General features: G+C 53.8%; 2 protein-coding genes across 2 annotated transcripts in view; both read right to left on the bottom strand.

Moving 5' to 3' along the window:
* The window catches only part of LGR6 (leucine rich repeat containing G protein-coupled receptor 6), a 172,217-nt gene extending 160,891 nt beyond the window's left edge, over positions 1 to 11,326 (bottom strand). Inside the window, exon 1 of the mRNA XM_058819408.1 lies at positions 11,130 to 11,326. Coding sequence (XP_058675391.1) covers positions 11,130 to 11,326 — 197 coding nt within the window. The remainder of the gene's footprint in view (positions 1 to 11,129) is intronic.
* An 8,408-nt stretch (positions 11,327 to 19,734) lies between these two features.
* LOC131567698 (receptor-type tyrosine-protein phosphatase V-like) overlaps positions 19,735 to 26,297 on the bottom strand; it is a 49,708-nt gene continuing 43,145 nt past the window's right edge. The window contains exons 35-39 of the mRNA XM_058819411.1: positions 26,011 to 26,145; positions 25,488 to 25,610; positions 24,492 to 24,649; positions 23,414 to 23,549; positions 19,735 to 20,167 (exon numbers count right to left, since the gene is read on the bottom strand). Of these exons, the coding sequence (XP_058675394.1) occupies positions 20,108 to 20,167; positions 23,414 to 23,549; positions 24,492 to 24,649; positions 25,488 to 25,610; positions 26,011 to 26,145 (612 nt within the window). The 3' untranslated portion in view covers positions 19,735 to 20,107. The remainder of the gene's footprint in view (positions 20,168 to 23,413; positions 23,550 to 24,491; positions 24,650 to 25,487; positions 25,611 to 26,010; positions 26,146 to 26,297) is intronic.

Consider the following 26,297-nt stretch of genomic DNA (forward strand, 5'->3'; position numbering starts at 1 on the left):
AGCGGGGGGAGCGAGGGAGGCTTTGAGCTGCAAGGACCTTGCAGGGAGCCGGGCGGTGCAGGAGAGGAGCAGCGGGATGGGGCTGGGCGGGCTGGAGCCCAGGGCTTGGGACGGGCCAGCAGCAGATCCCTGCATCCCCGGCTCCTCCATCCATCCCCGGCTCCTCCATCCCCGGCTTCTCCATCCATCCATCCATCCATCCATCCATCCATCCATCCATCCATCCATCCATAATCCATCCATCCATCCATCCATCCATCCATCCATAATCCATCCATCCATCCATCCATCCATCCATCCATCCATCCATCATCCATCCATCCATCCATCCATCCATCCATCCATCCATCCATCCATCCATAATCCATCCATCCATCCATCCATCCATCCATCCATAATCCATCCATCCATCCATCCATCCATCCATCCATCCATCCATCATCCATCCATCCATCCATCCATCCATCCATCCATAATCCATCCATCCATCCATCCATCCATCCATCCATCCATCCATCATCCATCCATCCATCCATTCCTGGCTCCTCCATCCCTCGGCTCCTCCATCCTCTGGCTCCCTCCATCCCCGGCTCCCTCCCTCTCTCCATCCCCTGGCTCTTCCATCCCAGGGTGACCTGGGCACCAGTTGCTGGTTTTGGGATGAGGCAGAGCCGTCCTGCATCTCCCCTCGTGCAGGAGTTGAATTCAGCCACTCTCATGGGTCCCTCCCTTCTTGATCAGCCTAATCCCAATAGCAATCCACATCCACTCCAGAACAGAAAGCCTCACCTCCTTCTGAGAATGAAAATTCATTATAAACTTCAAAATCCCCATCAGCCTAAAAATAGACTTCTACTCCCTTACCTTCTTCCCCATTGCACTGTTGATACCATGATCTATCCTACAATTTGCAACCTGATATATGGCCTCAGACTCTTATATTACAAAATTTTTCACCTACCTACTATTCTTCCTAATCGCCAATTTCATCCTAATCATTGCCAACCTCCTATTTGTCCTATTCATTGGCTCAGAAGATTCCAGAATTCTGTGGTATCTGAAAGTGTCCCCAGCAAGAGTCAGAGATCTGCCCACATCCAGATGCTCATCACCACTTCAACCAGCCCTGCAAGAGAAGCCTCTTTGCTTTGGAACTGAGATCCTGGGGAGGTCTCAGGTGTGATGGCACTGTAGGCCCAGCCCTTGTCACCTGCATTGTCACCTGCATTGTTATCTGCATTATCCCCTGCATTATCACCTGCAGCACTGCCTGTTGTATCTGGAAGGACTTGAGGGATGCACCCCTGAGACCGTGTTCACAGGGGTCCCAGGATGAGGGAAGAGACGAGGATCTGACTCCATGTTTCAGAAGGCTTGATTTATTATTTTATGATATATATTACATTAAAACTGTGATAAAAGAATAGAAGAAAAGGTTTCATCAGAAGGCTGGCTAAGAATAGAAAAAGAATGGAATGATAACAAAGGTTTGCATCTCGGGTAGAGAGTCCAAGCCAGCTGACTGTGATTGGCCATTAATCAGAAACAACCACATGAGACCAATCACAGATGCACCTGTTGCATTCCACAGCAGCAGATAATCATTGTTTACATTTTGTTCCTGAGGCCTCACAGCTTCTCAGGAGGAAAAATCCTAAGGAAAGGATTTTCATAAAAGATGTCTGTGACACACCCCTTGTTCATGGAGCAGTTTCCTCCCCAGCATCCCATTAATGCCAGCCCTACCCACCCTGGGCAAACAGCAGCCAGGTAAAGGGAACACTGCTGGACCCGAACCTCGTGGCATCAAGAGCAGAAGGGAGCAGAGCCTGTGGCAGTAAAGGGGCCTGGGAGATGAAGCAGCAGGAGGAAATGGGAAGAAATGCCATGAAACTCACTGGAAATTCAGAGACTTCTGAACTTCCTTTCCCTTGGGCCTAGAACAAAGAGCCAGCATGTCAATATTTAGCATAGGACAACAAAAAAAAAACAAAAAAAACAAACCCAAAAAACCAACACACTGTGTTTCAAAAACAGCAAAATGTTTTGATTTGGTAGTGTTGAAGTCCTGCGATGTGAATATTAAATGGCCTATGGGTAAATGTAACAGCAGCAGGTGAAAATATGTAAATGGAAACCCTTTTTTAGAAAGACACCATGAAATGAAAACATTGAAATGATCTCTCCTGACTGAACTTGTTACTACATTTCTACCGTTTACAGCCCCATGAACACTGTACATTTTCATTAAGCTTTTCCTTTTCAATTCAATGAGATATTGCTTGGAAAACCATCCCACCAAACATGCTCCTCAGGCTGCTCCAGGACTGACTTCACTATTAAGGCATGCTGAGAGCTCTGGGGCTCAGCCTGGAGAAAAGCAGCTCTGGGGAGACCTCAGAGCCCCTTCCAGTGCCTAAAGGGGCTTAAAGAAAAGAGGGAGAGCAACTTTTACATGGGCAGATAGTGACAGGATAAGGGAGAATGGCTTGCCACAGACAGAGGGCACATTTAGATTTTATGTTCATAAGAAATTCTTCCCTGTGAGGGTGCTGAGGCCCTGGCACAGGGTGCCCAAAGGAGCTGTGGCTGCTCCATCCCTGGCAGTGTTTGGAGTCAGGTTGGATGGAGCTTAGAGCAGCCTGGGATGGTGGAAGGTGGAATGAGATGATCTTTGAGGTCCCTTCCAACCCAGACTGTTCTGGGGCTCTATGATTAATGGCCCTGCAATTCTGGCTTTCCTCTGAGCACTCCCACCCACCCCTCACTCCATCCAGCCCCCTGACCTGGGCTCCCTCACCACTATTTTGTCTGCTTGCTGTGGAGTTTGGTGTCTTTGCACTGCCCTGAGCCTGGAGTCCAGACTCACAGCCACCAAGCATTTGCAGAATCATGCTCATCATCCTCAGTGCAGGGATGAAGGCACACTGAGCACTGCCAGGGGACCAGGGCATTTCAGCTCCTGCTGGCCTAGGGGCTCCAACTTGCCCAGAGGACACAAAAGAACATTTGGAAACACTTGCTGAGGAGCTGTGCTGTTCCCTTGGTGCTGTTCAGGTTCTCTCACAAGCTGTGCCTGGTCTCAGATTTTCTCAGTTTGGTTTTCTCCTCCTGTGCTCCACAGGACAGGAATTCCTGTTTCTGGTTAGTGCCCTGCTCCAGAGGGAAACACCAGCCAGAGCCCTGGATTCAGTGCCAGCAGCTCTCCCTGAAGTCAGTCCTTGGTTTGGACCTGCCCATTTAGGTATCCCAAAGTGCCATTGAGCAGGAGTGCTGGGAGATGTTCCCCCTTGGGGCACTCACAGCAAAAAGCCACTGTCACCCATGGGAGAGCCTGAGGATGTGATTGAGGTGCTGGGCAAAGGGAGCTGAATCCCTTCCTGCCTCTAAAGTCTTTGGGCTGCTGCTGGCAAGGATGCAGAGCACAGCTGTGTCCCTGTGGAGTGCCGTTATGGAGTCAGCAGATGGACTCTGTAGAGTCCCTTTGAAGGAACCCAAATCCCAGAAAGCAGGAAACCCTTCTTAGTCTTGATATTTCAGGTGTGGGGGGGAAAAAAGCTCCTCAAAGCTGATAAATGGTGAATATAAACCTGTGAATGCACTGCAGTGTGCAGAGCCCAGCTCTTCAAGTGTCCCTCACCAGCTTTATCTCCCTCATCCACAACCCCAAGCCCATAAACATTTCCCATTGTTCCTGCTTTGGTTTCCTTTCTCCCAGGCATTCCCAAGGAGGAGATTGTGGGCTTTGGACTGTACAGGCGTCCTGGATTGTGTATAAGTGTAAGATAAGTGTATATTCTATCATCATCTGTTAGAGGTGGGGTAGTTATCTTCTGTTCATAGGGCAGTTTTTTTAATCTCTCCCACAGCCAATCCTCCCTCCAGGAAATATCTGCTGTTAATGGGCCATTATTTATTATCTTCTCTTAATGGGCCACTGAGTGTCCCTGCAGGGCTGATCCAATCCCAGCATCCCATGGGAGATGCTCCGCCCAGGGGAGGAGCCAAGCATTCCTACCTGGATCCAATCTGAGCCTGGCACAGCACAGCAGCCTTTGCCCCCTGCATTGCCAGAGGAGCAGCTTTCTGCTGCCCTGCATGGCCAGAGGGAACCCAGGCCCATCTGCAGCAGCCCTGGAGCTGCAGAGGAAAACTCCCCCCTTGTGCAGGATCCCTGCTGCAGCAGAGCCACAGCTGGCACTGCAGGAGGGCTGAGCCCCCATGGATGGGGCTGGGACACCCCCTGACACACAGGGGGCAGGGCATGCTCTGACTCTGGCAGTGTTTGTTTGTTCTATTGCATTTTTATTTTATTTTTAAAATTTTCTTCACTAGTAAAGAACTGTTATTCCTGCTCCCATATCTTTGCCTGAGAGCCCCTAAATTTCCAAATTATAATAATTTGGAGGGAGGGGGGTTACATTTTCCGTTTCAAGGAAGGCTCCTGCCCTCCTTAGCAGACACCTGGCTTTCCAAACCAACACAACAAGGCAGGAATGGCTCTTCCTATCAGTCTGCCAGCAGGAGGAAGGTCTGTCAGAGAGCACCCACAGTCTGGTGCCAGCTGTGGCAGCATTTGTTAGTCCTGGGCTGCATTGTGGCCTGAGAAGTGGGAGGGTCTGGGAGTGAGTCTGTGCCTCTGTGGTATGTTTGGATGGACCCTGGTGCAACCTGGGGCTCCTGTGGTGACCTTGGCATGAAGAAGGACCTGTAGATGGGCCCTGGCACTGGGCATGCATCGGGCACAGGATGGTGGCTCACTGGTCTGTACACAATCACCTGGGGCAGGAGGGCAGCACTGACCCCAGGAAGGATTTATTTACACTTTGCGTTGGGATTTTGTGCTCTCTGCATTTTTGGCTTCTCCCTCCTTCTCCCTAGGGTGTGTGAATGTCCTAAAGGCACGCAGGGGACCCTGTCACCCCTGCAGGGAACCCCAGGGAGCTTTAATCACCCCTTCAGCCCCAACACCCTCCAGGGCTGTCCTGCCTGCCCAGGCTTCCAGAGGGCAGCCCCACATTCCTGCTGTGCCAGCTCCTGGGGCAGCTCCTGGGTGCTCCCCATGCTGGGGGGCTCTGGTGGCTGTTTCTACCACAGGGGGGCTGCAAGGGGCAGATGTTGCACATAGGGAGGGGTTTGGGCTGGGGGGAGCTCCTTCAGCTCTGCTGCTGTGCTGCTGCAGGCACCAGCTGTGTGTGAGCCTGCAATCCTGCTGCCTCACCCACCTGCTGCTCTGTGGCTCTTTAGGAATTGCAAATATCAAGAAAATATCACCTTTCCTCACTCTGCCCTGTGCTGCACCCAGCACTGTATGACATGGGAAGTGTCTTCTCAGCTTGAAAGCATCCCTGTCTCCTGCACATCCCTGTCAGGGCACTGGGGCACCTGATTCCAGAGGGCAGCTCAGAGGAGATGCCCTCAGAGGGTGAAGCAGGGCCCCAGACTCCCAGGGGGATGCTAAATTCCAGACAGGGTCTCAAAATGTCTCTGCAAGGTGAGAACAGCCCTGAAGGCTCCTGGTCCCATTCTCCTCAAGGGAAAGAGTGTGGGGAGTGAGGAGTATCACACAAGATGCTTGGTGACACCTGGGAGCAGCCAGGACCTGCTGCTTTTCCCTCCCCCAGCTCCGGCTGTGGCAGCAGCAGCCTGGCAGCCCCATCAGATGTGTCCTGCCCCAGGTCCCTGCTGGCTTCCCAGGACACAGAACAGCTCTGCAGGCTGTGCCTGGCTCCACAGCAAGGTGTGCAGGGCCAGGATCACAGCAGGCACTGGTGTTTCTGGGGATGGGCACAGAGCAGCAGAACTGACCCCTCTGTGGGGCTGGGGAGACCTGAGACCCCTGGGAAGGGGGGGATGGCTCCTCCAGCTGAGCTTTGAGCCATGGGGCTTCTGGTGTGTGGCACCCTCCAGGTTTGTGCCCCTCATCTCTCCCCCTGCAGTATCTGCCTTCCCCCTCTCCCACAGGGCTGTGCTCCCCTGTCCTGGATTGCCAAGCAAGTTGGATTCCATTTGCCATTGTATGGCAGTTGACTTCTGCTCAGTGGGCAGTTTTCCTTATCTCTTCTGCACCCACTCCTCCCTCCAGGGGGACATCTGCTGATAACAGACTACTGAATGTCACTGCATGGCTGATAAGAACTACAGCATCCCACTGGGAGATGTGAGCCCAGAGGGAGGAGCCAAGCATTCCTACCCGGATATAATCTGGAGATTCTGGAACACCAGCACAGCTTCTGCACTGGATTGCCCAGAGGAACAGCAGCTGCCTCTTCTTCCACTGCATCTTCAGAGGCAGAGACTGCACCTTTCTCCAGGATCCCTGCTCCAGCAGAACCAGCCCTGACACTGCAGGAGGGCTGAGCCACAATTCCAATGGGACTGCTGCCAACAGCCTGACCCACAGGGTGTCAGGCTGGGCTCTGACTCTGTCAGTGTTGTTTTGGCTTACTGTATTGTTTATTTTATCTTTTTATTTCCTTCCCTATTAAAGAACTGTTATTTCCTGCTCCCATATTTTTGCCTGAGAGCTCCTTAATTTAAAATTTATAGCAATTCAGAGGGGTGGGGAGGGTTTCCATTCTCCATTTCAGGGGAGGCTCCTGCCTTCCTTAGCAGACTTCTGGCTTTCCAAACCAAGACATCTCCACTCTGCCCCACTCTGTCCCACATACTGCTCACACCAAGAGATTTGATCAGTCATCACAAAACCAGAAGCAATAGTTAGAGTGTTACTGCTCTCTTTAACTATTGACTAGAAGGGTGTAGAGAAGCTGGAGCCAACATCTCATAGGAGCTGTGCAGGGCAAGGATGAGAGGTAATAGGCACAAAAGAACCATAGGGATTTGCAATTTGATATTAGGAAACATGGGATTGTAAAGAATGAGAAAAAGGTGAGGGACTCTTCGGGATACTCCTAAGATTATTCAGTAGGTTTGCCAGCTGGATGAGATCCTGACCAGCCTCACAAGATGGACCCATTAGAATGTGGATAAGAGACCTCCAGAAGTGTCTTCCAGCCCAGGGTATCTGGGCAATCCATCCAGTACCTCCCCATGTACATGGCTGGGGATAAGAACCTGTCCCATCCCTCTAGACCTGTGCAGGGTCAGGGCGTTTGTGCTCCCTGTCCAGCTGATGTCCACTCGTGGTCACGGCACCACTGGTGTTGCCTTTCCATCCCAAGGTGCTCTCTGCTGAGACAGATTCTCCCTTTCTTTCCTGCAAGTGACAGCTGGACAGGCCAGCACATCCCTGGGGGGTCCTGGCAAGCACAACCAACACAGTGTCTTTTGGTTTTTTGTGAAAGAGGAGCAGCCTCAGCAAACTGAGATCCTTACTACACCCCAGCATTGCCACCTGTCCCCCTTGCAGGGGCTGGTAGCCAGGTACATGGGACTGAGGGGGTCAGGATTATAAATTGTTACAAAGCAGGTGAAATATTTCTGATTTTCTTTTTCCTCTTGAGTGTTAATTTTTAAAGAGTCCACTCTCTGTTAATTTTGATTTTTTTTGCTTTTGAGCATATTTTGAATGTTAAATATTCCCATGTGACTATGAGGAACAGGTAATTTCCAGCTGCCTCACGTTAGAAAACCCTGGCTGGTGGTTTAATTTTGCTTGTTCATTTTGCATCATTGCCACTTTTCCTTGCTCATTAACTGCTCCTCACCCCTCCTGGGGCAGGGGCTGCCCTCAGCACCTGCACCCAATTCAGGCACCTTCCTGGTGACAGCCATGGGGACAGAACTGCACCAGACCCTGTGATTCCCTGGGCAATCTGAGCTGGGGCTGCTCCTCCAGCTCACGTGCAGGGTGGGCAGTGGTGCCAGGGATCCCAGCTATGACAATATTTTAAGCACCAAGAAGCTTTTCCCATTTCCCCATCCTCCTGTGAGCCCTTTAGTACACTGGCCTCTCTGCTGCACAGGAACCTTCCCCAAAGCAGCTCCACTCTCCTGCACCCCCAGCTTGCTGCAGTTCTCTCCGGGGAGCCCCAAAAGCTCCAGCCCCCTGTGCTGCAGCCCCAGAGCAGCTCTGACACACACTGAGGGACAGAGATGGGTGACACAGGATGGCACCGGCACATCAGCTAAAGGGGAAATCTCTCCCCTCTCCTGGACCGCAGCTGCAATTTCACCAGTGATGGAATTTTCACACTGAAAACACCTGGTTTGGGATGGATGGGATCGGGGTCATGTTCAGAGAGGTGCAGGAGTGAGCACGGTCGGGATTCTTGCGGGGACACGGGCATGGGGGTGGGTACAGCACCGGCAGGATGGGGCAGGGACACCAGCTCATTAGTGTGAGGCAGTGTCTAATCCAGGGTGATTACTGATCCTTTCTTTTGCTCCAGAGGAAATGCTGCTCTCACAGTGCCAGTGGCTTGCTGACAGCACAGGGCACGGAGCAAAGAAGCTGGGAAGTTTTGTGAGCAGCTGCCCACCAGCTCCGTGCTCCTGCCGCCCTCCCAGGGCTCCCTCTTCAGCCCTTGTGGCTCTCCAAGCACTCCAGCATTTCTTTACATATTTGAATGTGGAGTTCAAGCCTGTATTTCCACAAAGAACTTAGATCTCACTCCAATATCCACACTTCCTACAAAATTTATGCTGATTTGCTGTGACAAACCCCCCACCTGTACCTGGGGTGCTGATCTCACACAACTCGCTGACAGTAGTGACAGCAGCAGGGAGGAGCCCCAGCTCTCCAGGGCTGCTCCAGCCATTCCCAGCTCGTCCTGACTCTCCACCTCCATCCCATCCGTTCGGTGCTCTCTCTCCCTGGCAGGGTTTTTGGGGAAGCACCAGACGGGTCGGTTTTCTCCAAAGAGGAAGGAGGAACACTGAGGCTCCCCCGACGCCACTGGGACAGACACGGGAAACGGGGCCAGGACAGACGCGGGGAACGGGGCCGGGACAGACACGGGGACAGGGCCGGTAGAGACACCGGGAACGGGCCGGGACAGACGCGGGGGATACAGACACGGGGAGCGGGGCCAGGACTGACACGGGGAACGGGGCTGGGACACCGGGAACGGGCCGGGACAGTCCATGGGGGAACGGGGCCGGCGCGGACATGGGAGATAAGAGACACGGGAATGGGGCCGGGACAGACATGGGGAATACAGACACGGGAACGGAGCCGGTACAGCCCATGGGGGAACGGGGCCGGTACAGACACGGGAGAAAGACACGGAGAGCGGGGCCGGGACAGACGCCGGGAGCGGTACAGACACCGGGAATGGGGCCGATACAGACACGGGGAGAGCGGGTCCGGTACAGCCCATGGGGGAGCGGGGCCGGTACAGACACCGGAACGGGGCCGCGGCCAAGGGACAGCACCGGCAGCATCCCGAAGTGCGGGGTGCCCCAGGCTGTCCCGAGGGTCCAGCCCCGCTGAAATCCAGCATTTGTGACAGCGCCCGGCTGCACCGCTCCGGGCCGGCAGCACCTCCGAGCATCCCCCCGGTCCATGCACGGGGATCCGTGTCCCAGCGCTCCGTGTCCCAGCGCTCCGTGTCCCTGCTCCAGCCGCCGTGGGCAGGGTGACGGCGGCACTGAGCTCCGGGAGCACCGGAATGTGCCTGGGCTCGTGGGACAGCTGTGCAGCTCCCAGCCCAGGGGACAGCCCTGCGGGCATGACCTGCAGCACCTTCTCTGAGGAGTGGCACCAACGCGCGCCCCATCCTGTGGCACCCCAGGGTGAACGGGGTGCCATCCTGTGCCATCCTGTGCCATCCTGTGCCATCCTGCGGCACCTCAGGGTGAAGGGGGTGCCCGATGGGGCTGCCCCTGTCCCCACAGGAGCGGGCAAGGTTCTGCATTCTCCCACATTTGCCTGTGACTTCTCACTCGTGGGCAGCCGGTTCCAAACCAGCCCCACGGACAGCTCTGTGCACTCACACCTCATGCCACAAGTGGTTCCCTCTCCCAGGGGAAATACAGCCTGCATGTTTCTCTCATCTTTCATGGTCTCCAGCGAGCATCGTCCTTCTCCTGCCTTATTTCCCTCCCAGCTAAGCCAGCACAGCTCGGGCCATGCAGTGGCTGCACAAGACTGCGCTCCTCAGGCGAGCGGGAGGAGCAGAACAGCTCTCACCCAGCAGGGGCACCGAGCAGCTCTCACCCAGCACCGACAGCTTTCACCTGGCTCTGCAAAATCCCCTCCTGGGCGGGTTTGGGTGCTGTGCTCTGACAGCTGAGCACCTGCGTCTCTGGGAAAAGCATCCCTGTGGTCTGTGTGCCACCCCAGGCAGTGAGCACAGCATGAACATCCATGCCCAGCACTGCCCGGGGCTGCCGGCGCTCCCCGAGGGCACACACGGCTTCCCCTGGCACTGCCCTGGCAGCATTCCGAGCCGGGAATGCCGCGCTCCTGCCCAGCCCGCTGCCAAACAGCAGCGCTGGGTACGAGCTCAGAAAGCATCAGGGATAACCTGTCCCCCTGAGAGGGATGTTTCCTCTCCCGGTTAAACCCTGAGGTTTTCTACAGTCATTTATCAGGATCCTCAGCCATCACCAGAATGATGGCACCGAGACCACCTCGGGGCTAGAAATGAACGCAGCAGTCTCTGTCAATTAACCCTTCGGGGCATGAAACATTCAGATAATCAATAATTCCTCAATAAAATTAATACATAAATCATCACAACACTTACCAACCCCCCAAACCTCTTCCTTTAATACTCGTTTTAAAAAGGCAGCTCGGACACTGCTGGTGGCCAGCACAACCCGAACCCCGCAAAGCTCTGAGTTATTGCAGCTATTGAAACGCTTGACAGAAGGATCCCAGAGCAGTTCGCGCTAATTGCTGTGTAAAAACACTCCATTATGTGCTCAGACAATCAAAATCGACCCGGCAAGTCAGTTCAGGGTCCGCTGCAATCCCGGAGCAGAGCGAGCAGAACATCGCAGCGCAAACAGCACGGGAGGAGGGGAGCCTGGCAGCTCCTGCCCATAGAGCTGCCTTTTCCCTCGTTATTTCGCTCGGTTTCTAATTTCCACAGGAAATTTAATTTCGGGAATATGTGGCACCAGCTTCCAAGGCGGAGGAAAGCTGCAAACTGTCGGAGGGCTGCGGGGGAAGCATCGCAAAGAGAAGCAGCGAGGGTTTGGGGTCAGGCTGTACTTACAGGTAGGCGGTGAGAGGGCTCAGGCTGGCGGGGAGCTCCGAGAGCCCCAGCTCGGAGCAGTCCACCGAGAGCACGATGCCATCCTGCTCGCAGTGGCACTGGGGCGGGCAGGAGGGCGCGCCCGGCTCGGCGGGCACCGCCTGGCAGCGGGCACTGCCCGCCAGCACAATGCCCCACAAGAGCAACAGCCCGTCCATGGGCACCGGGCAGCTCCGGGGATGCGCAGGCATCGCTGAATGATCTTGGTTATTGGGTTTCAAGGGCTGGGCAGGGGCGTGAGACACTCCAATGGGAGGAGTTAAACTTTCTACTCTTTCCTTCTCTCTCTCTCTCTCTCTCTTAGAGCTGGCAGGAATTTCATTCAAAGGGAAGAAAGGGGAAAAAAAAAAGTCAAAAGGAACCTCAACAAATAAAGACCTGTTCATAGCTCCAGGACGCAGGGTTGTTTTGTAAGCGTGTTTTTGTGAGATAGCAGGGCAGGGGAAGGCAGAGCTGCCTCCAGCAGGGCAGGGGAGTGAAGCAGCGAGGCAGGAGCACCCAAGGCACTTCAGGGGCTCCGGACTCGGGGACGCTGAAATGGAACCCCAGATAAAGGACTGAGTGTCTGTGCTGGGTGCTGAACTCAGCTGGGACAGGAATGTCAGGGGAGAAGGGACTGAGGAGCTCAGGAGCAGCTCTCTGCTGGCAGGAACCATGCCCGAGGCTCTGTCTGTCTGTCTGTCTGTCCTGAGCTGTCCCTCTCCAGCAGCCTGGGATGGAGCAGCAGTGTCACAGGGCTCCATGGGGGACACAGTGCTGTGTTGGCTTTGCCCAGGTGTGACCCTGTCTGAGCTGTGCTTGCAGGAGCTGCCCAGCACTGGTGGCAGGAGAGGGGCTGGGCTCCTTCCAGAGCTCTTCCTAACCCTGGCTAAAGTGGCCAAAGTAGAGAAATAACCCATTGAGAGGGGGTTTGAAGCACCTGGAGCTGTGTCACAGCCTGGCTGAGCAGGGGGCACTGCCAGGGTCTCACAGTGTCCTGGGACATGTGGGATGGGCACCACACCAGGATGCTGTGCCAAGGAGCTGCTGAGCTCTGGGGCAGCACAAACACCTGCCCAGCAAAGGGTTCTGACACCCTGCACAGGACAGCCCTGTGTCCCCTCTCATGCCACCCACGGGCTGTCAGTGTCACTGTGATGCCCTCAGGAGGGGTCACTGCTGTCACCCCATGGCAGGGGGTTGAGAGCCTGGCCCCACAGCTTGAACCACCCCAAATCTCTGTACAGAGCCAAGCACCTCCTCTGTGACAGGGACAGCAGCTGCACGTGGGTCTCACCTGAAGACAGAAAAAAGCTGTCCATGGGGGTTTAGGGGGATCTGGACCCTGGTTTGTTCCTCCCTGGTTTGTTCCCCCCTCTCACCCTGCATGGAGGAGGTGAATGGGGCACAGAGAGAAGGGTCCAGGTTTGGGTGGCTGCGAAGCGCACCCAAAAAGTCACTCCCCCTGTACCCATGCAATGGCAAAGTGCCCCATGGCCAAGGCACAGACTGAGGGCGCTCTCACAGCCCTGCTTCCTCTGAACAGGCCTTTCCTTCTGGCATGAGAGTTTCCTGACTGACATCCCCATTACTGCAGGATAAAGGAGGCTGGAGTGTTATCTGGGGTCAGGAACTGGCACAGGGGCAGACTGAAACAGCTCCAGCTCACAGGCCTGGGGTGCCTTGAGCCCTGTGAGAGCAGGATCCGCTCCCCTAAAAAGTGCTGAGATGGAGCTCAGGGTTCAGGGTGGATGCACAGACTCTTCTGAGGGCTCCTGGCTGGGGTGATGCTGGATCTGAAATATTTCACTTGCAAAATTCAGATCCTGCAGCTCCAGGACTCCCTGAGCCTGCTGCAGTCATTGGAGAGATCATCCCCCAGTGCAGAGCAGAGCAGAGCAGAGAGAGGATTTTGGTCTGGGAGCAGGAACTGGTTGAATTGGAATTAATCTGCCCCCAGTGCTGGGGATGTCATTAATTAAACATTTGCAATGTCTTTTGACAGCTCCAAGTGTAAAACACAAAAGCTTGGTGGGGAGACAGGAGCCCTCCTCAGAGGGATGAGTCCCTGGGGCTCTCAGCTTCCCCTCCAGCTCTGGGACACTGACAGGGACTGGGAAGGCTGGAAAGGCTCTGGCAGCAGCCAGGAATTGGAATTTGGGCTGGAGAAAATTCAGAGCTCCCTTGGATCCTCGTGTCATTTACAGGGAGGACAGAACCCTTGAGCTGTAGGTGGGGGTGAAATCCAGGTGGGTTTTCATGGTTTAGATAGAATCCTCATGGATTCACTGCAGCTGGATCAAAACTCCCTTGGGTCTTGTGTCCTCTCCAGGGAGGACAGAACCCTTGAGCTGTAGGTTGAGGTGAAATCCAGGTGAGTTTTCATGGCCCAAGGAAGATTCCATCCTCATTTCTCCATCCTTCCTGGAAAATGCAGCTGGATCAAGGCTCAGAGCTCCCTTGGATTCTTATGTCATTTACAGGGAGGACAGGTGGGTTTTCATGGCTTAGAATCCTCATGGATTCACTGCAGCTGGATCAGAGCTCAGAACTCCCTTGGATCCTCATGTCCTCTCCAGGGAGGACACAGCCCCTGAGCTGGAGCTGGGGGTGAAATCCAGGTGGATTTTCATGGCCCAAACAAGATTTCATCCTCCCTGGAAAATGCAGCTGGATCAAAGCTCAGAAGTCCCTTGGATCCTCATGTCCTCTCCAGGGAGGACAGAGCCCCTGAGCTGGAGCTGGGGGTGTCTCTCCCTCCTGGCTGCAGCAGCAGCAGCTGTCACCTGTGACCCCTGTTCCTCCAGCCTCAGCTGCCAGCACCAACCACATCACCCCCTCCTGACCATCCTCACTCATAAATTGTCCCCAGCACCAGTGTGATTAACTGATCACACTGTTAATGCAGCTCTTGCAAAAAATCACACTGAAGAGGTTCCTATGGCAAACACACATTTCCTCAGGAAGGTTCTGACTGCAATTTTCACATTTCTGTGGAGCTGCAGGTCTTGACATTGCAGAGCTTTTCTCCACATGCCTCACTTTGACTTCTCTGTTTGCTTTTTATTCCAGGCTGGTTGGGGTGGTTCATATCCATGTCTTATTTCTTTGAGATCTTGTAACACCAGCCAGCACCCAAAGCATCACTTATTCCAGTGTGTCACCTGAATCCTGGCAAAACTGAGGGTCTGCAGACTGAATTACTTGCTCCACAGAGCTTGGATGTTTCCATGGTCTCATAGTTTAACATAGGAAAAAATTAAAGAAGTTATACAAAAAGTCTTTATATAAGTAACATATACTATAAGTATATAAGTATACTTATATATATATAAGTATACATATAAGTGTATATATATATATACACATATATATAAGTATATATATATACACATATATATAAGTATATATATATATATATATACTTATCTATATAAGTATTGAACCACTGAAAAACTAAACACACCTCCATGAAAGACCCATGTTGAAGATGAAAAAAAAAAAACCCAAGAAACCAAATTTATTAATCTCAAAATTAATAAAATCTCGAATTAACCAACCAAAACCACTACACATGGCAAACCTGGAATTTCCGAATAAGCTCCCCGGGGGTGGAAGTGTAATTTCCAGCCCTGTTTGGCTGAAGCTGCAGCTCAGAGTGATCCGTGCATCGCTGCTGCTCGGGGTTGGGGTTTTGCTGCAGCTCAGCCGTGTTTCTGTGTTGTCCTCTAGCGGCAGCGAGGGGAGAGCGCTGCCCCTGCCGGGTTCCTCTGGGTCTGGACTGAAGGCACTTGAGATTATTGCTCATGTTCAGACTCAGGTGTTCGTTATTTCCTATCAGTAAAACAGTCTCACTACTGTGAGTTCTGCAGCTTTTCATTAGAAGGCCAAAAATCTCTTGTTACAAGGTCTTTTAAGGATAAACTATCCAATGAAGAACCGACACCTGGATTATTTTCAGTTTTAACTCAATAGCTAATCACTCAAAGTTGGCAATGCAGATTTTCTGTCCAATTACACAAAACCACCCAAACCCATGGAGAAGAAGGTGAAGAAGAAGGAGCATCCTCTGCCCTACAACCTCCATCTTGCTCCATATATATTGCTATATTCCAAACCCTTAAACTCTAATTTTCCTGCCCTGTGATACCACACACTTCTATTCAAACTCCACACCCACAATCCCAGTTTCATCAATCAATTTTGGAAGCTTCTCCATGGTCTCAGATCAATGCAGTGTTCTCCTGGGTGTTGTATCAGTTTCTCTGGGTCTGGACTGAAGGCACTTGGGACAATAATTCATGTTCAGACTCAGGTGTTCATTATTTCTTATTAAAACAGTATCACAACCATGAGTTCTGCAGCTTTCCATTAGAAGGCACAAAATGGCCAACAATCTCTTGTTACAAGGTCTTCTAAGACTAAACTGTCCAATTAGGAGCTGACAACTGGGTTATTTCCCCTTTTAACCCAATAACTCATCCCACAGAGCCTGCAGTGGGACTTCTCTGCCCAATTACAAAATGCCACCCAAACCCATTGAGAAGAAGGAAGAAGAAGCATGAAGAAGAAACCCAAGAGGACACCTTGTGCCCTCCATCTTGCTTCCATCCAGAACATACTAAAAATCCCAAAACCTCAATTTCTCACCAAGTGATACACCTGCACTACTCTCTGTAATCTATTTCACAGTTTTGTGGATTCCAGTCTGCCTTGAAATTTGGGAAACTTTCTCCATGAATGAGGGTCAAAGTCAGGGCACCCCAAACAGGCAAATCTTACTCATCTCCCCTGTTTTGGCCCCTGCACTGATGGAGGAGGGCAATGGTTGGATGCTGCACATCTGGAGCAGGATAAACACGAAGAACAACATGGCCCAGAACTCAGTGGGCAGCTCAAGCCAGGGGTTTGTTTTGTTTTAGTGCTCTGTTGTCTTTCTGTCCCCCTCTGGGTTTCGTGGCTCTTGAGCTGCAGGGCTGGAAAATTATTCATCCCAACCACAGCTCCCACAACACCCTCTGTAAGCATCTGTGGCTGCAGACTCCACTGCAGCCCTGGGTGGGAGGCCATAAATTCATCACCATCATCATCATCATCATCATCATCACCACCAGCCCGGCCTCCTGTCAGGCAGGAGCAGCACAGGCTGTGCCACAGACACACCCTGGTGGCACAGCCATGGCACTCACTGGGCACAGCCTGGGGGACAAATCCCTGTCCTGGGCTGCCCTGGGATGAGGGGTGGGAGAGGTTTTACTGTGACTCCTGTGAGCCACAGAGAAGTTTGAGAAGAGGATCCATGCTTACCCCAAAAGAATTTTCTACCAAGGTCATTGACACAGAAACCAAGAAAGAAAAAAGGATAAATAAGAGAAACCTGCAAGTGCCTGTTCCAATGAGCACTTTGTCCTTCCTGATCAATGAGTAAAGTGTAAACTGATGAGTTTTGTAAGAATGCATGAAAAGCATGAATGCTGGAATAAAAATAGTTTGAAGCCTTTTGAAATGGAGTGTGTTGCTTTGTGTTGTCTCTGTCTCAACTACAACAGAGGAGCTCCCACCACAGCTGCTGGAGGAGCTTCACTGCAGGTGTCTACAGGCTCACCTTGTGCTGGGAGCACCATGCAGATGTGCTGGCCAGATGTGAGGGCCGAGGCAGGACTCACTCCTGGACCCATGGAGGCTCTGTGGGCAGCACCACAGCACTCCCACCATGGCTTTAACTTCCCTCCTCCTGTCTCAGGCCAGTGCCCTGGAGCCCTGTGCCACCAGCTGTGGGTGACACCCCGTGCCCTGTCCTGGGGCTGTGTCCCTGTGCACACACAGGACACCCAGGGACCATTTCCAAGGGACTGTGAAGGTTCCTGGTGCCCTGCCCATCCATGGGGAGGATGGACAGTCCTGTGCTGTGCTGAGCTCCAGGGTGAGGCTGGTGTGGTGCCAGCAGAGCTCAGCCCAGCCCTTGCTTGGTCACTGCCATCAGGGCATGGACTGGAGTGTGCCCAGGCTGATGTTCTGCTCTTCTCCATGGAGTCAATTCTGTCCCATCCTGAGCCTCCCTCCTGTGCCATCAGCCCAGAGCTGAGGACACAGGGGTTTGGGACTACTCCTTCTTGGGCTGAGACCCCCAGCACTGGGGAGATTCTGTGCTGCTGGGCAGCTCCAAACTTCACCTGTCAGCTCCAGACTCTGGGCAAATGGCACCTGCTCTGGACCAGGTTTGTCTCGGGACTCTAGCTGCTCACAGTGACCCCAAGATGCATTAGAAAGTCTCTTTTCCCAGCCTGGTGCTCGAAGGAGTCAGAGCTCTTCAGTTCTCAATCTCAAGGTTGTTTATTGTATCTTATCTATAAAATTCTTTCTCCTGTCCAGCTGAGGTCCACTCAGCAGGACAGACAAAGGCACTCTGCCTGCCCCAGGGCAGTGTTATCTTTTTATACTTAAAATGACGTTTACAATATTTACAATCACTTCTCAATACCTATCACCTGTGTTAGACAGTGAGCTTCTACCTTAAACCAATCTAAAAGTGCCAACATCACAGCAGAAGATGGAGGCCAAGAAGAAGGAAAAAGGCTGGACATGCCCAGATCCCTCCATCTTGCCCCCTGAACCCCATTCTAAAAACCCAAAAAAAATCTATTTTTCACCCCGTGATAAATTCACTACCATTCTACTTAAACATTTGTGGCTTGTAATTCTTCATATAAAGGTTGGTAATTGTTTTTTCCAAGGGCTAAATCAAAGGCACAGGACACCCTCTGTGTCACCCCTTGACACAGGACACCTGTGCCACCCTGCACACAGGACATTCCCTGCACACAGGACACCCTCTGTGCTGCAGGCAGGGCTGCTCAGCCCCTGTCCCTGCTCCCAGCTCCAGGCTGCAGCACTCCTGGGCTGGAGGATCCCATGTGGAGCAGCCTCAGCCCCATGGAGGGCTGGATTTGCTCCCACCCTGGCCAGGCTGTGTGGGCACTGCTGCCCTCAGCACAGCCCAGACCACCCTGGGCAGCCCATGGGCACCCTCAGCCCTCCTGAGCTGCCTTGTTCTGGCTGCAGTTGCTGTTTGGAAACGTTTCTGTGTCACCCCATCCTTGTGCCAGGCTCGGCCAAGTGTGCTGTGCCCTGTCCCTGCTCTCAGCCTGCACCAGTGCCCATCCAGTGACTCTGCTGCTCCTGGGGACGTGCCAGCATGCCAGGGGCTCTCAGGAGGATCAGTGGACACTCCCAACATGAAAAGCCTTGTGAAGCTCAGTGGACGCTCTCATGTGCACAGAAGGATTTATGATGTTGCCTTGGGAGGAGCCCAGCTCACAGGGAGCCTGATGGCTTTGTGGCTTTTATGTAACCAGCAAGTCCTAAAGCACACTGGGGCTGCAGGATGAGGGGCACAGGAGGGAAATGTTTGTTTCCACAGCCAGGATAAGTGGCATTGTGGCATTGGGCTGTTGGCTGCTCTGCAGCAGCAGCACCTGCCCTGTGTGTCTGTGCCACCATGGGAGGACACCCCAGGGGACACTGGATGTGTCATCAAGCCAGCTGCAAAGTCAAACCTGTCAGAACCCAGGAAATCCCTCTGGCTGCCCTGGAGGGCTCCAGCCCCTGCCCAGGGGGATCAGAGACCTTGAAGTCCTGTGTGCAGGGTGACAGAATTTGTCCTGTGTGCAAATTTTAGATTGGTTTAGAGTAGAAGCTCACTGTGTCCCGTGTGCAAAGGTGACACAAAATTTGTCCTGTGTCCCTGTGGTGGGAGCAGGAGGAAACCTGATTTAGGAGAGGGAAAAGGATTCCCAGCTGCAAGAGGCCTCATCCCAGGGCTGTGGTGGCTGATGCTGAGGTGCCCTGGGTGTCCCATCCTGGGGCAGATCCTTGTTCTGGAAGAAGGAGAAGCTCCTAGTGGGATCACAGGGGCGTTAGGAGGAGTGGCCAGCTCAGTCACGCACCTGGGGCTCTCTGCTGCTCATGCCAGGTGTTGGGAGCCGCTTATCAAACCTGTTATACCTCCTCACCCCACCCCAAGGCAGGACATGGAATAATGGGCAGGATTTTGGGCCACACTGGGTCCCAATATAGTTTTTTCTACATGAGGAACATGCTTGTGAAACCATCTTCTTTTTTTTTAACTCTTCCTTCAGTCCTGCACTTGCAGCTCAGTGAACTGAGTTGTTTCTTGTGATTTCAGCTGGTGCATGGGCAGCCCTGCTTGCAGAGCAGCCACGTCCCTGCATGGACAGCCCAGAGCAGCAGCACTGCTGAGGCTGAACCAGGGGGCTCTGCCCTGATCCTTGGGCAGGTTCACAACTCTGAGTCCTGAAAATGTGCCTGGCTGGGCTGGACATTCCCTGCACAAGTGTTACCTCAGGGGAAGGAGCAGATGAGAGTGAGCAGAAGCTGCTGAGCCATGGACTGCAGCACTGGAGTGCCAAGGGACACTGCAGTGACCCATGGCTGGGGACACAGCTGCTCTTTTGGGAACAGCTGCTGTGCTGCAGCCCCCAAAAGCCAAGCCCCCCTTACAAGCACACACTTTCCTAGGGCTCTTTATTGTTTGTACCTAAGAGCATTCCAGCTGAGACAAGGCAGTTCCCCCAGGGCTGTGCCCACAGCAGAGCCCAGGGGCACTGCAGCCCACGGTGCCCCACACTGGTGCTGGGCTCAGGGGCACCACAGAGCCCCACAGTGAGCCCTGAGGGGGCACAGAGCCCTCCAGGCACCAGAAATCTCAGGGGAGCTCCAAAAGAGGAGAGGATCCTGCCCAGCCCCTCACTGTGTGTGCAGTGGGATATGGCAGGACACTGTCCGTGTGTCCCAGGACACTGTCCGTGTGTCCAGGAGTCACAGCTGGCACCACGCTGGGGACACTGCCCGGGCAGGGAGGGCACTGCTCCTCCTCTGTGCCACGGTGCCCCCAGCTCTGTACAGGAGCAGGCAGAAGGTGCCAGAGGGGCCAGGGGGCGTCAGGGCTGGTTCTGAGCCAGGATGTCCTGGATGCAGCTGTGCAGGAAGATGTACTGGTCCTGCAAGAGACAGAGGTCAGAGTCAGCTTTCTGACATCAACCTTGCAGCTTGCTTTAAAAAATTCTAATTAAGGAGCAGTGTGTGGTACCAGAGCAGGATTTGCTCTCCCCAGCAGTCCATGGTGGTTCTGTGTCACCACAGCCACCCAAGCCTGTTACACCCTGCTTGTTTCCTCTTCCTCATGCCCTGTGGTGGGGCTGAGAGGAACATCCCATCCCAGCCAAGCTGCAGAGGAACAATTTCATTTGGCTTCTCCTCCAAGGGCCCCAGTGGCTTTTAGATGTGCTGTGGTGTTTGCATCTGAAACATGAGCAAAGAGCAACTCCAGGGATGTGGAGAGCATCATTGGGGTCTGGCAGTGACCTGAGACCAGGAGGGAAGAGCCCTGGAGCAGCATCTGCCCTGCTCTGCTGTCAGCTCCTAACTCTGTGCACTGGGACTGCACCAAGGGAAAATGGGGAAGACCCCTGGACCAGGAGTTTCCCTTGGTGTGGGAGCTTGTGGAGTCAGGAGCTGACAGCAGAGCAGGGCAGATGCTCACAGAGGTACAGAAGGATCTGTGTGGGTTTAGCCCAGCTGCACTTTGTTCCTTTTTAGTATCACCAAACTGATCCATCAGGTGCAAATGTGAGCTCTGAGTCCCCATGTTTGACATGAGGTTCTGCCCAAACACCAGGCTGCCCCACAATGACACCAGGCCACAAACCCAGGGCTGGGTAGGGAAGAAGTGAGGATGTAATGGGGTTGTGCTCAGGGCACAGAGCTGGAGGCAAGGGCAGGCAGCTCATGGTGTGGGCTGGCATCACGTGCCATGGCCAGGGGGATTAGGGCTGCAGAGGGGCCCCAGAGCATTCCCAGAGCTCATTCATGCTCTGGCTGAGCCACAAGTCACGAGGAGCCTCCTCCCTGTGCTGGGGGCTCGGCCTCACCGAGGGTGAGCACACAATGGCTGAGGCTCAGGGTCACACAGGGAGTGCAGTGAGTCACAGATTGTGAAACGGGCAGGGACAGCCCTGGGACAGCCCAGACACACTCAGACACTGCCACATGCAAGAGCACATCCCCTGGGACATGCACCACGCTGCTGGGGCTGCTGGGGATTAATATCTGACAGTTATCCCTGAACATCCATCAAAGGTTCATCTTCCCCCCAAAATCCAATGCCTCCAGCACGGCAGCAGCCAACAACCCCCAGACACCAAGGGGTGCTGGCAGGGCCCAGAGGGTGGAGGAGGCTGCAGGGCAGCCCTGCTGCTCCTCTGCTGCTCCCCTTCTGCAGGACAGCAGCGTTTGATGGGCCCTTGAAAGGCAAAGGTTACACCCTGCTGTGCCTTGATGGGGAATTGTTGGGAAGGATGAAAGTTGGACAAGAAAATCTCACAGATATGTGTGCTTGGCTTAGCAGAAAGATTTTTAAATGTAGAGTTTGATGAAGGAATAGAGATGGAAGCAAGTTTTGATATGGAAGAAAAGAATTGCTGAGCCAGTCTTACTGGATAACCAAGGAGGCAAAGGGTGTGTTAGTTAGAAGGGTTTTTTATGACTTAGAGCAAAGGATAAACCCACCCCAAACAAGAAGATGTTTTTACCAAGCAGAAAGATAGCACAGGTAAAGAAGTCAGAAAAGCTGCAAGTAGAAAAAAGGTCTCAGAATTTTCCACTACAAGAAAACTGAAAAAAAAACTTCTAGCTTAAACTGTAATGTACTGACTTTGAGTGATTGGAGAACAGTAACATGAATATGGTAATTACAGTAGTTATGATAGGCTAGAGATAAAAGTTAAGGTATAGAGTGGTTCTACTGTGTTAAGATGCTCAGCAAAGTATAGAATGCATTGTAACAAAAAGAAAAGTATATAATGCATTGTAACCAAAAGAAAAGTATATAATGCACTGTAACCAAAACCAAAGGGTCTCCAGGCCTGCCTGCAGCTGGAGCTGACATCTGTAGGCACAGCTCTGTCACCCATGATCCTGCACTGCTGTAACCTCTTGGATGGAATAAACTGCATTTTGGAGAGCCCCTGGAGTCCCAGATCCCTCATTCAGGCTCTTACAGGGAATTGTGTCCCTGCAGGGCTGGGCACTGTGGGAGCACAAAGCAGCTCTGAAGAGGGGCAGGGGATGCCTGGCCCTGCTCTGGCTCCCACCACGCACATGGTTCACATTAATTAAGAATGCAATTAGCTTCTTGAAGGAGGCTGTGCAGCTGGGAAGCCTTGGAGAGATCTTGCCCGGTTCTGCTGTGCCCTGTGGGGAGTGTTTCCAGGGCTGTGCATCAGCTCACTCAGCAGCTGCTGCCACTGGAGCGTGTCCAGAGGCACTGGTGCCACCACAAGCAGCCACCAGGGCTGGGCTGGCATGGAATGGCTCAATCAGACAGCGCCACAGCCCACAGGGCCCCTGCAACTTGACACTGTGTCCCACTGTCCCCCTGGCAGGCAGCCCCAGCTGTGACAGCAGGCTCTGGGGCTGGGGGGGCAGCAGGGAAGGAGCTGCCCACGGGGACACCCAGCAGGGAAGGAGCTGGCCACAGGGACACCCAGCAGGGAAGGAGCTGGCCACGGGGACACCCAGCAGGGAAGGAGCTGGCCATGGGGACACCCAGCAGGGAAGATGCTGGCCATGGGGACACCCAGCAGGGAAGGTTCTGCCCATGGGGACACCCAGCAGGGAAGGAGCTGGCCACGGGGACACCCAGCAGGGAAGGTTCTGGCCACAGGGACACCCAGCAGGGAAGGAGCTGGCCATGGGGAGACCCAGCAGGGAAGGTTCTGCCCATGGGGACACCCAGCAGGGAAGGTTCTGGCCACAGGGACACCCAGCAGGGAAGGAGCTGGCCATGGGGAGACCCAGCAGGGAAGGTTCTGCCCACAGGGACACCCAGCAGGTTTGGGTCCCCAGGCTGACAGCCATGCCCAGGAGCCAGGGGGAGCAGGCAGGTTGCGTAGGGTGACACCAGTGCTCCACTCTCCCTCAAGTGCAATGGGAAGAGTGCTTTAATTACTGTGAGTTCACATGTAATTTAACTGATCTCAAGTCAGAACCCAGGAGAGGGAAAACTCTGACTGGGCAAAGTCAGTGCCCTCAGCCCTTGGTGGCTGGCAGAGCCTCAGGGTGGGGAAGGAGCAGAAGGAAATCCCTGCTGAGGCTGGACAGGGAGCACCCAGGACGCTGCCAGCCCCAGGAAGGGGAGCACAGGACTCTGCTGCACCTGCCCACCCTCCCCTGCCCTCCCCACCTACCAGAGTGGGGGTCAGGAGGCAGCAGCTCCTGGCCAGCTGGAGGCTCACACCATAGATGTCCACGGTTCTCTCAGCTTTCATCTGGTGCAACAGGCAGTCCAGGGAGATCAGGGTGCCCATCTGGCTCATGTCACCACTGCAGGGGACAAGAGGGGTCAGTGGTGCCAGGCCAGGCTGAGCTGAGCCCCTCTGGGGAGGGCACAAGGAGCCATGTGGGCACTGAGGGACTCTGAGCTGTCTCTGTGGGCATCGGGGCTGCTCCCAGCACTCTGCAGCCACCCAGGGATGGCCTGGGCCCCTCAGCCTGGCAATGCCTGCTCCACCCATGCTCCCCAGCCCTGCCCTGTTTGCCCTGTGTTCTCCCAGCCCCTGGCAGGGCACTGTGACCTCCCAGGCTCAGAACTTCCACTGGCTCCCATTGACTCAGGGCATGGCCCATTTACAGCAGCCCTGGAGCTGCAGAGGAAAACTCCCCCCTTGTGCAGGATCCCTGCTGCAGCAGAGCCACAGCTGGCACTGCAGGAGGGCTGAGCCCCCATGGATGGGGCTGGGACACCCCCCTCACACACAGGGGGCAGGGCATGGTCTGACTCTGGCAGTGTGATTTTTTTTTGTTTCTACTGTTGTATTTGTATTTTAATTTTCCTAATAAAGAACTGTTATTCCTGCTTCCATATCTTTGCCTGAGAACGTTTTAATTTCCAAATTACAATAATTCAGAGGGAGAGGCTTTGCATTTTCCATTTCAGGGGAGGCTCCTGCCCTCCTTAGCAGACCCTGTGTTTCCACAGGGGGTCAGCTCCTATTCTGACTCTGGCAGTGGCTTTCGTTTTTGTACTATTGCATTTGTATTTTTAGTTTTCCTGATAAATAACTGTTATTCCTGCTCCCATATCTTTGCCTGAGAGTCCCTTAATTTCAAAATTATCAGTTTTTGGAGGGAGGGGGTTTATATTTTCCATTTTCCATTTCAAGGGAGGCTCCTGCCCTCCTTAGCAGACCCCTGTGTGTTCAAGCCCAGCCAGATTCTGGCATGCCAAGCCCTGTGCTGGCCCTGGTGCAGGTGCAGCCCTGGTACCTGCAGTGCAGCAGGACAGGACCCCCTCTCCTGCGGGGGGGGCTGCCCCTCCTGACAGCCCCCAGCAGCTCCACCAGGCTCTGCACATCAGGCTGCTTCTTGCTGCTCCACAGCGTGTACAGGAACCTCTGCACCTGCCTCTCCTTGGCCTTCTTCTCCTGTGAGACACAAAGAGCTGATGTGGGTGTTGGGGAGGGATGGGGGAGTGTGGATGCAGAGGAGCCCCAGCTCTCCCATCCTTGGGCTCTCTGAGGCTCCCCTGAGCTTTCTGCCAGCTTCTGGAAAGGTGAACAGGCATCTCTGCTGGGGCACTGCCCCCCACCCACTCTGGCAACCTGCTCTCCTTCCCCACAGCACCCTGACCTGCTCCTGGAGAGGGAACTGCGAACTCCAAAAGGCTCAGACAGACCTATCAGCCCCCAGGGCTTCTCCCATCTGTCACAGACATCTTTTATGAAAAATCCTTTCCTCAGGATTTTTCCTCCTGAGAAGCTGGGAGGCCTCAGGAACAAAATGTAAACAATGGTTATCTGCTGCTGTGGAATGCAACAGGTGCATCTGTGACTGGTCTCATGTGGTTGTTTCTAATTAATGGCCAATCACAGTCAGCTGTCGCGGACAGAGAGCCAAGACACAAGCCTTTGTTATCATTCTTTTCTACTCTTAGCTTAGCCAGCCTTCTAACGAAACCTTTTCTTCTATTCTTTTAGTATAGTTTTAATGTAATATATATAATAAAATAATAAATCAAGCCTTCTGAAACATGGGAGTCAGATCCTCATCTCTTCCCTCATCCAAAAACCCCTGTGAACACGGTCACCCCCATCTATCTCCTGTGTCCACTCAGTTCTGGATGCTGCAATCCAGACTCACTTCTGCACTGTTGGCTCTCTGCTCTTGCAGCCTGGAGAAGCCCCACAGACCCTTCAGCCCCTACAGACCCATCCCCATCCCCAGCCAGGAGCTGGGAGTCAGCACAGCCCCATGGACACACACGTGCTTCAGTTTGAGCTGGGTGCATCTCCATCCTGAGACAAGCTTCTCTGTGTCACACTGGATGGTCAGGGTCCTTGTGCAGAGAGAGTCTCCTTCCAGGGGCCAGCACTCCTCACCTGGGACCTGTGTGCAAACAGAAATTTGGCTTTTTGTTGGTGGGCATTGTCTGTCACACCAGCCACCCTCTCTAGGGTCTGGTGCACTCCCAGCACCTCTCCATGTCAGCTCACCCCCCACTAAAACCTGAGGGAGCTCCAGCAACACCAGCAGGCTCAGCCAGCTCAGGTGGGAACCCAGAGCTGCCTGGCAGCTCAGCTCAGAGCTCTGAGCTGGAATCTGCCCAGCCAGAACAGAACCCATCTCCCATGACCAGTTGTGGGAGCTCCTGGACACATGAAAAGTTCAGCTTTAGCTAAGCTGGGTCTGCACCAAGGACTCAGTGAAGAGCTGAGGGCTCTGCTAGTTCCAGCTCCCCTGAACAGATCTCCCCTCTGCCCTGGCACAGGTGGGCACAGTGCCTTACCTCCCCCTTCTCCTGCCATGGCAGAAGTGTGAGCATGGTGTGAACATCCTGCTCCCACACCAGGGTCCAGAAGTCCTCCATGGTCAGCTTGTCAGGGCCATGGACAGCCAGGTAGTCCCTGCTGGAGCTGCAGCCCTGGGTGGGAATGGGAATGTCACTGTCCTGCTCTGCTGGCCCAGGTGGCTGCAGGAATGGTCAGGGAGAGCAGAGAGCTCAGCAGGTCAGGAGGCAAGGAGAGAAGGGAAAGCAGCAAGGGAGGCAGGAGAGGGCAGCCCAAAGTGGGCAGG

The sequence above is a fragment of the Ammospiza caudacuta genome, chromosome 24 (genome assembly GCF_027887145.1).
Source record: "Ammospiza caudacuta isolate bAmmCau1 chromosome 24, bAmmCau1.pri, whole genome shotgun sequence".
In the NCBI taxonomy this organism is placed as follows: Eukaryota; Metazoa; Chordata; class Aves; order Passeriformes; family Passerellidae; genus Ammospiza; species Ammospiza caudacuta.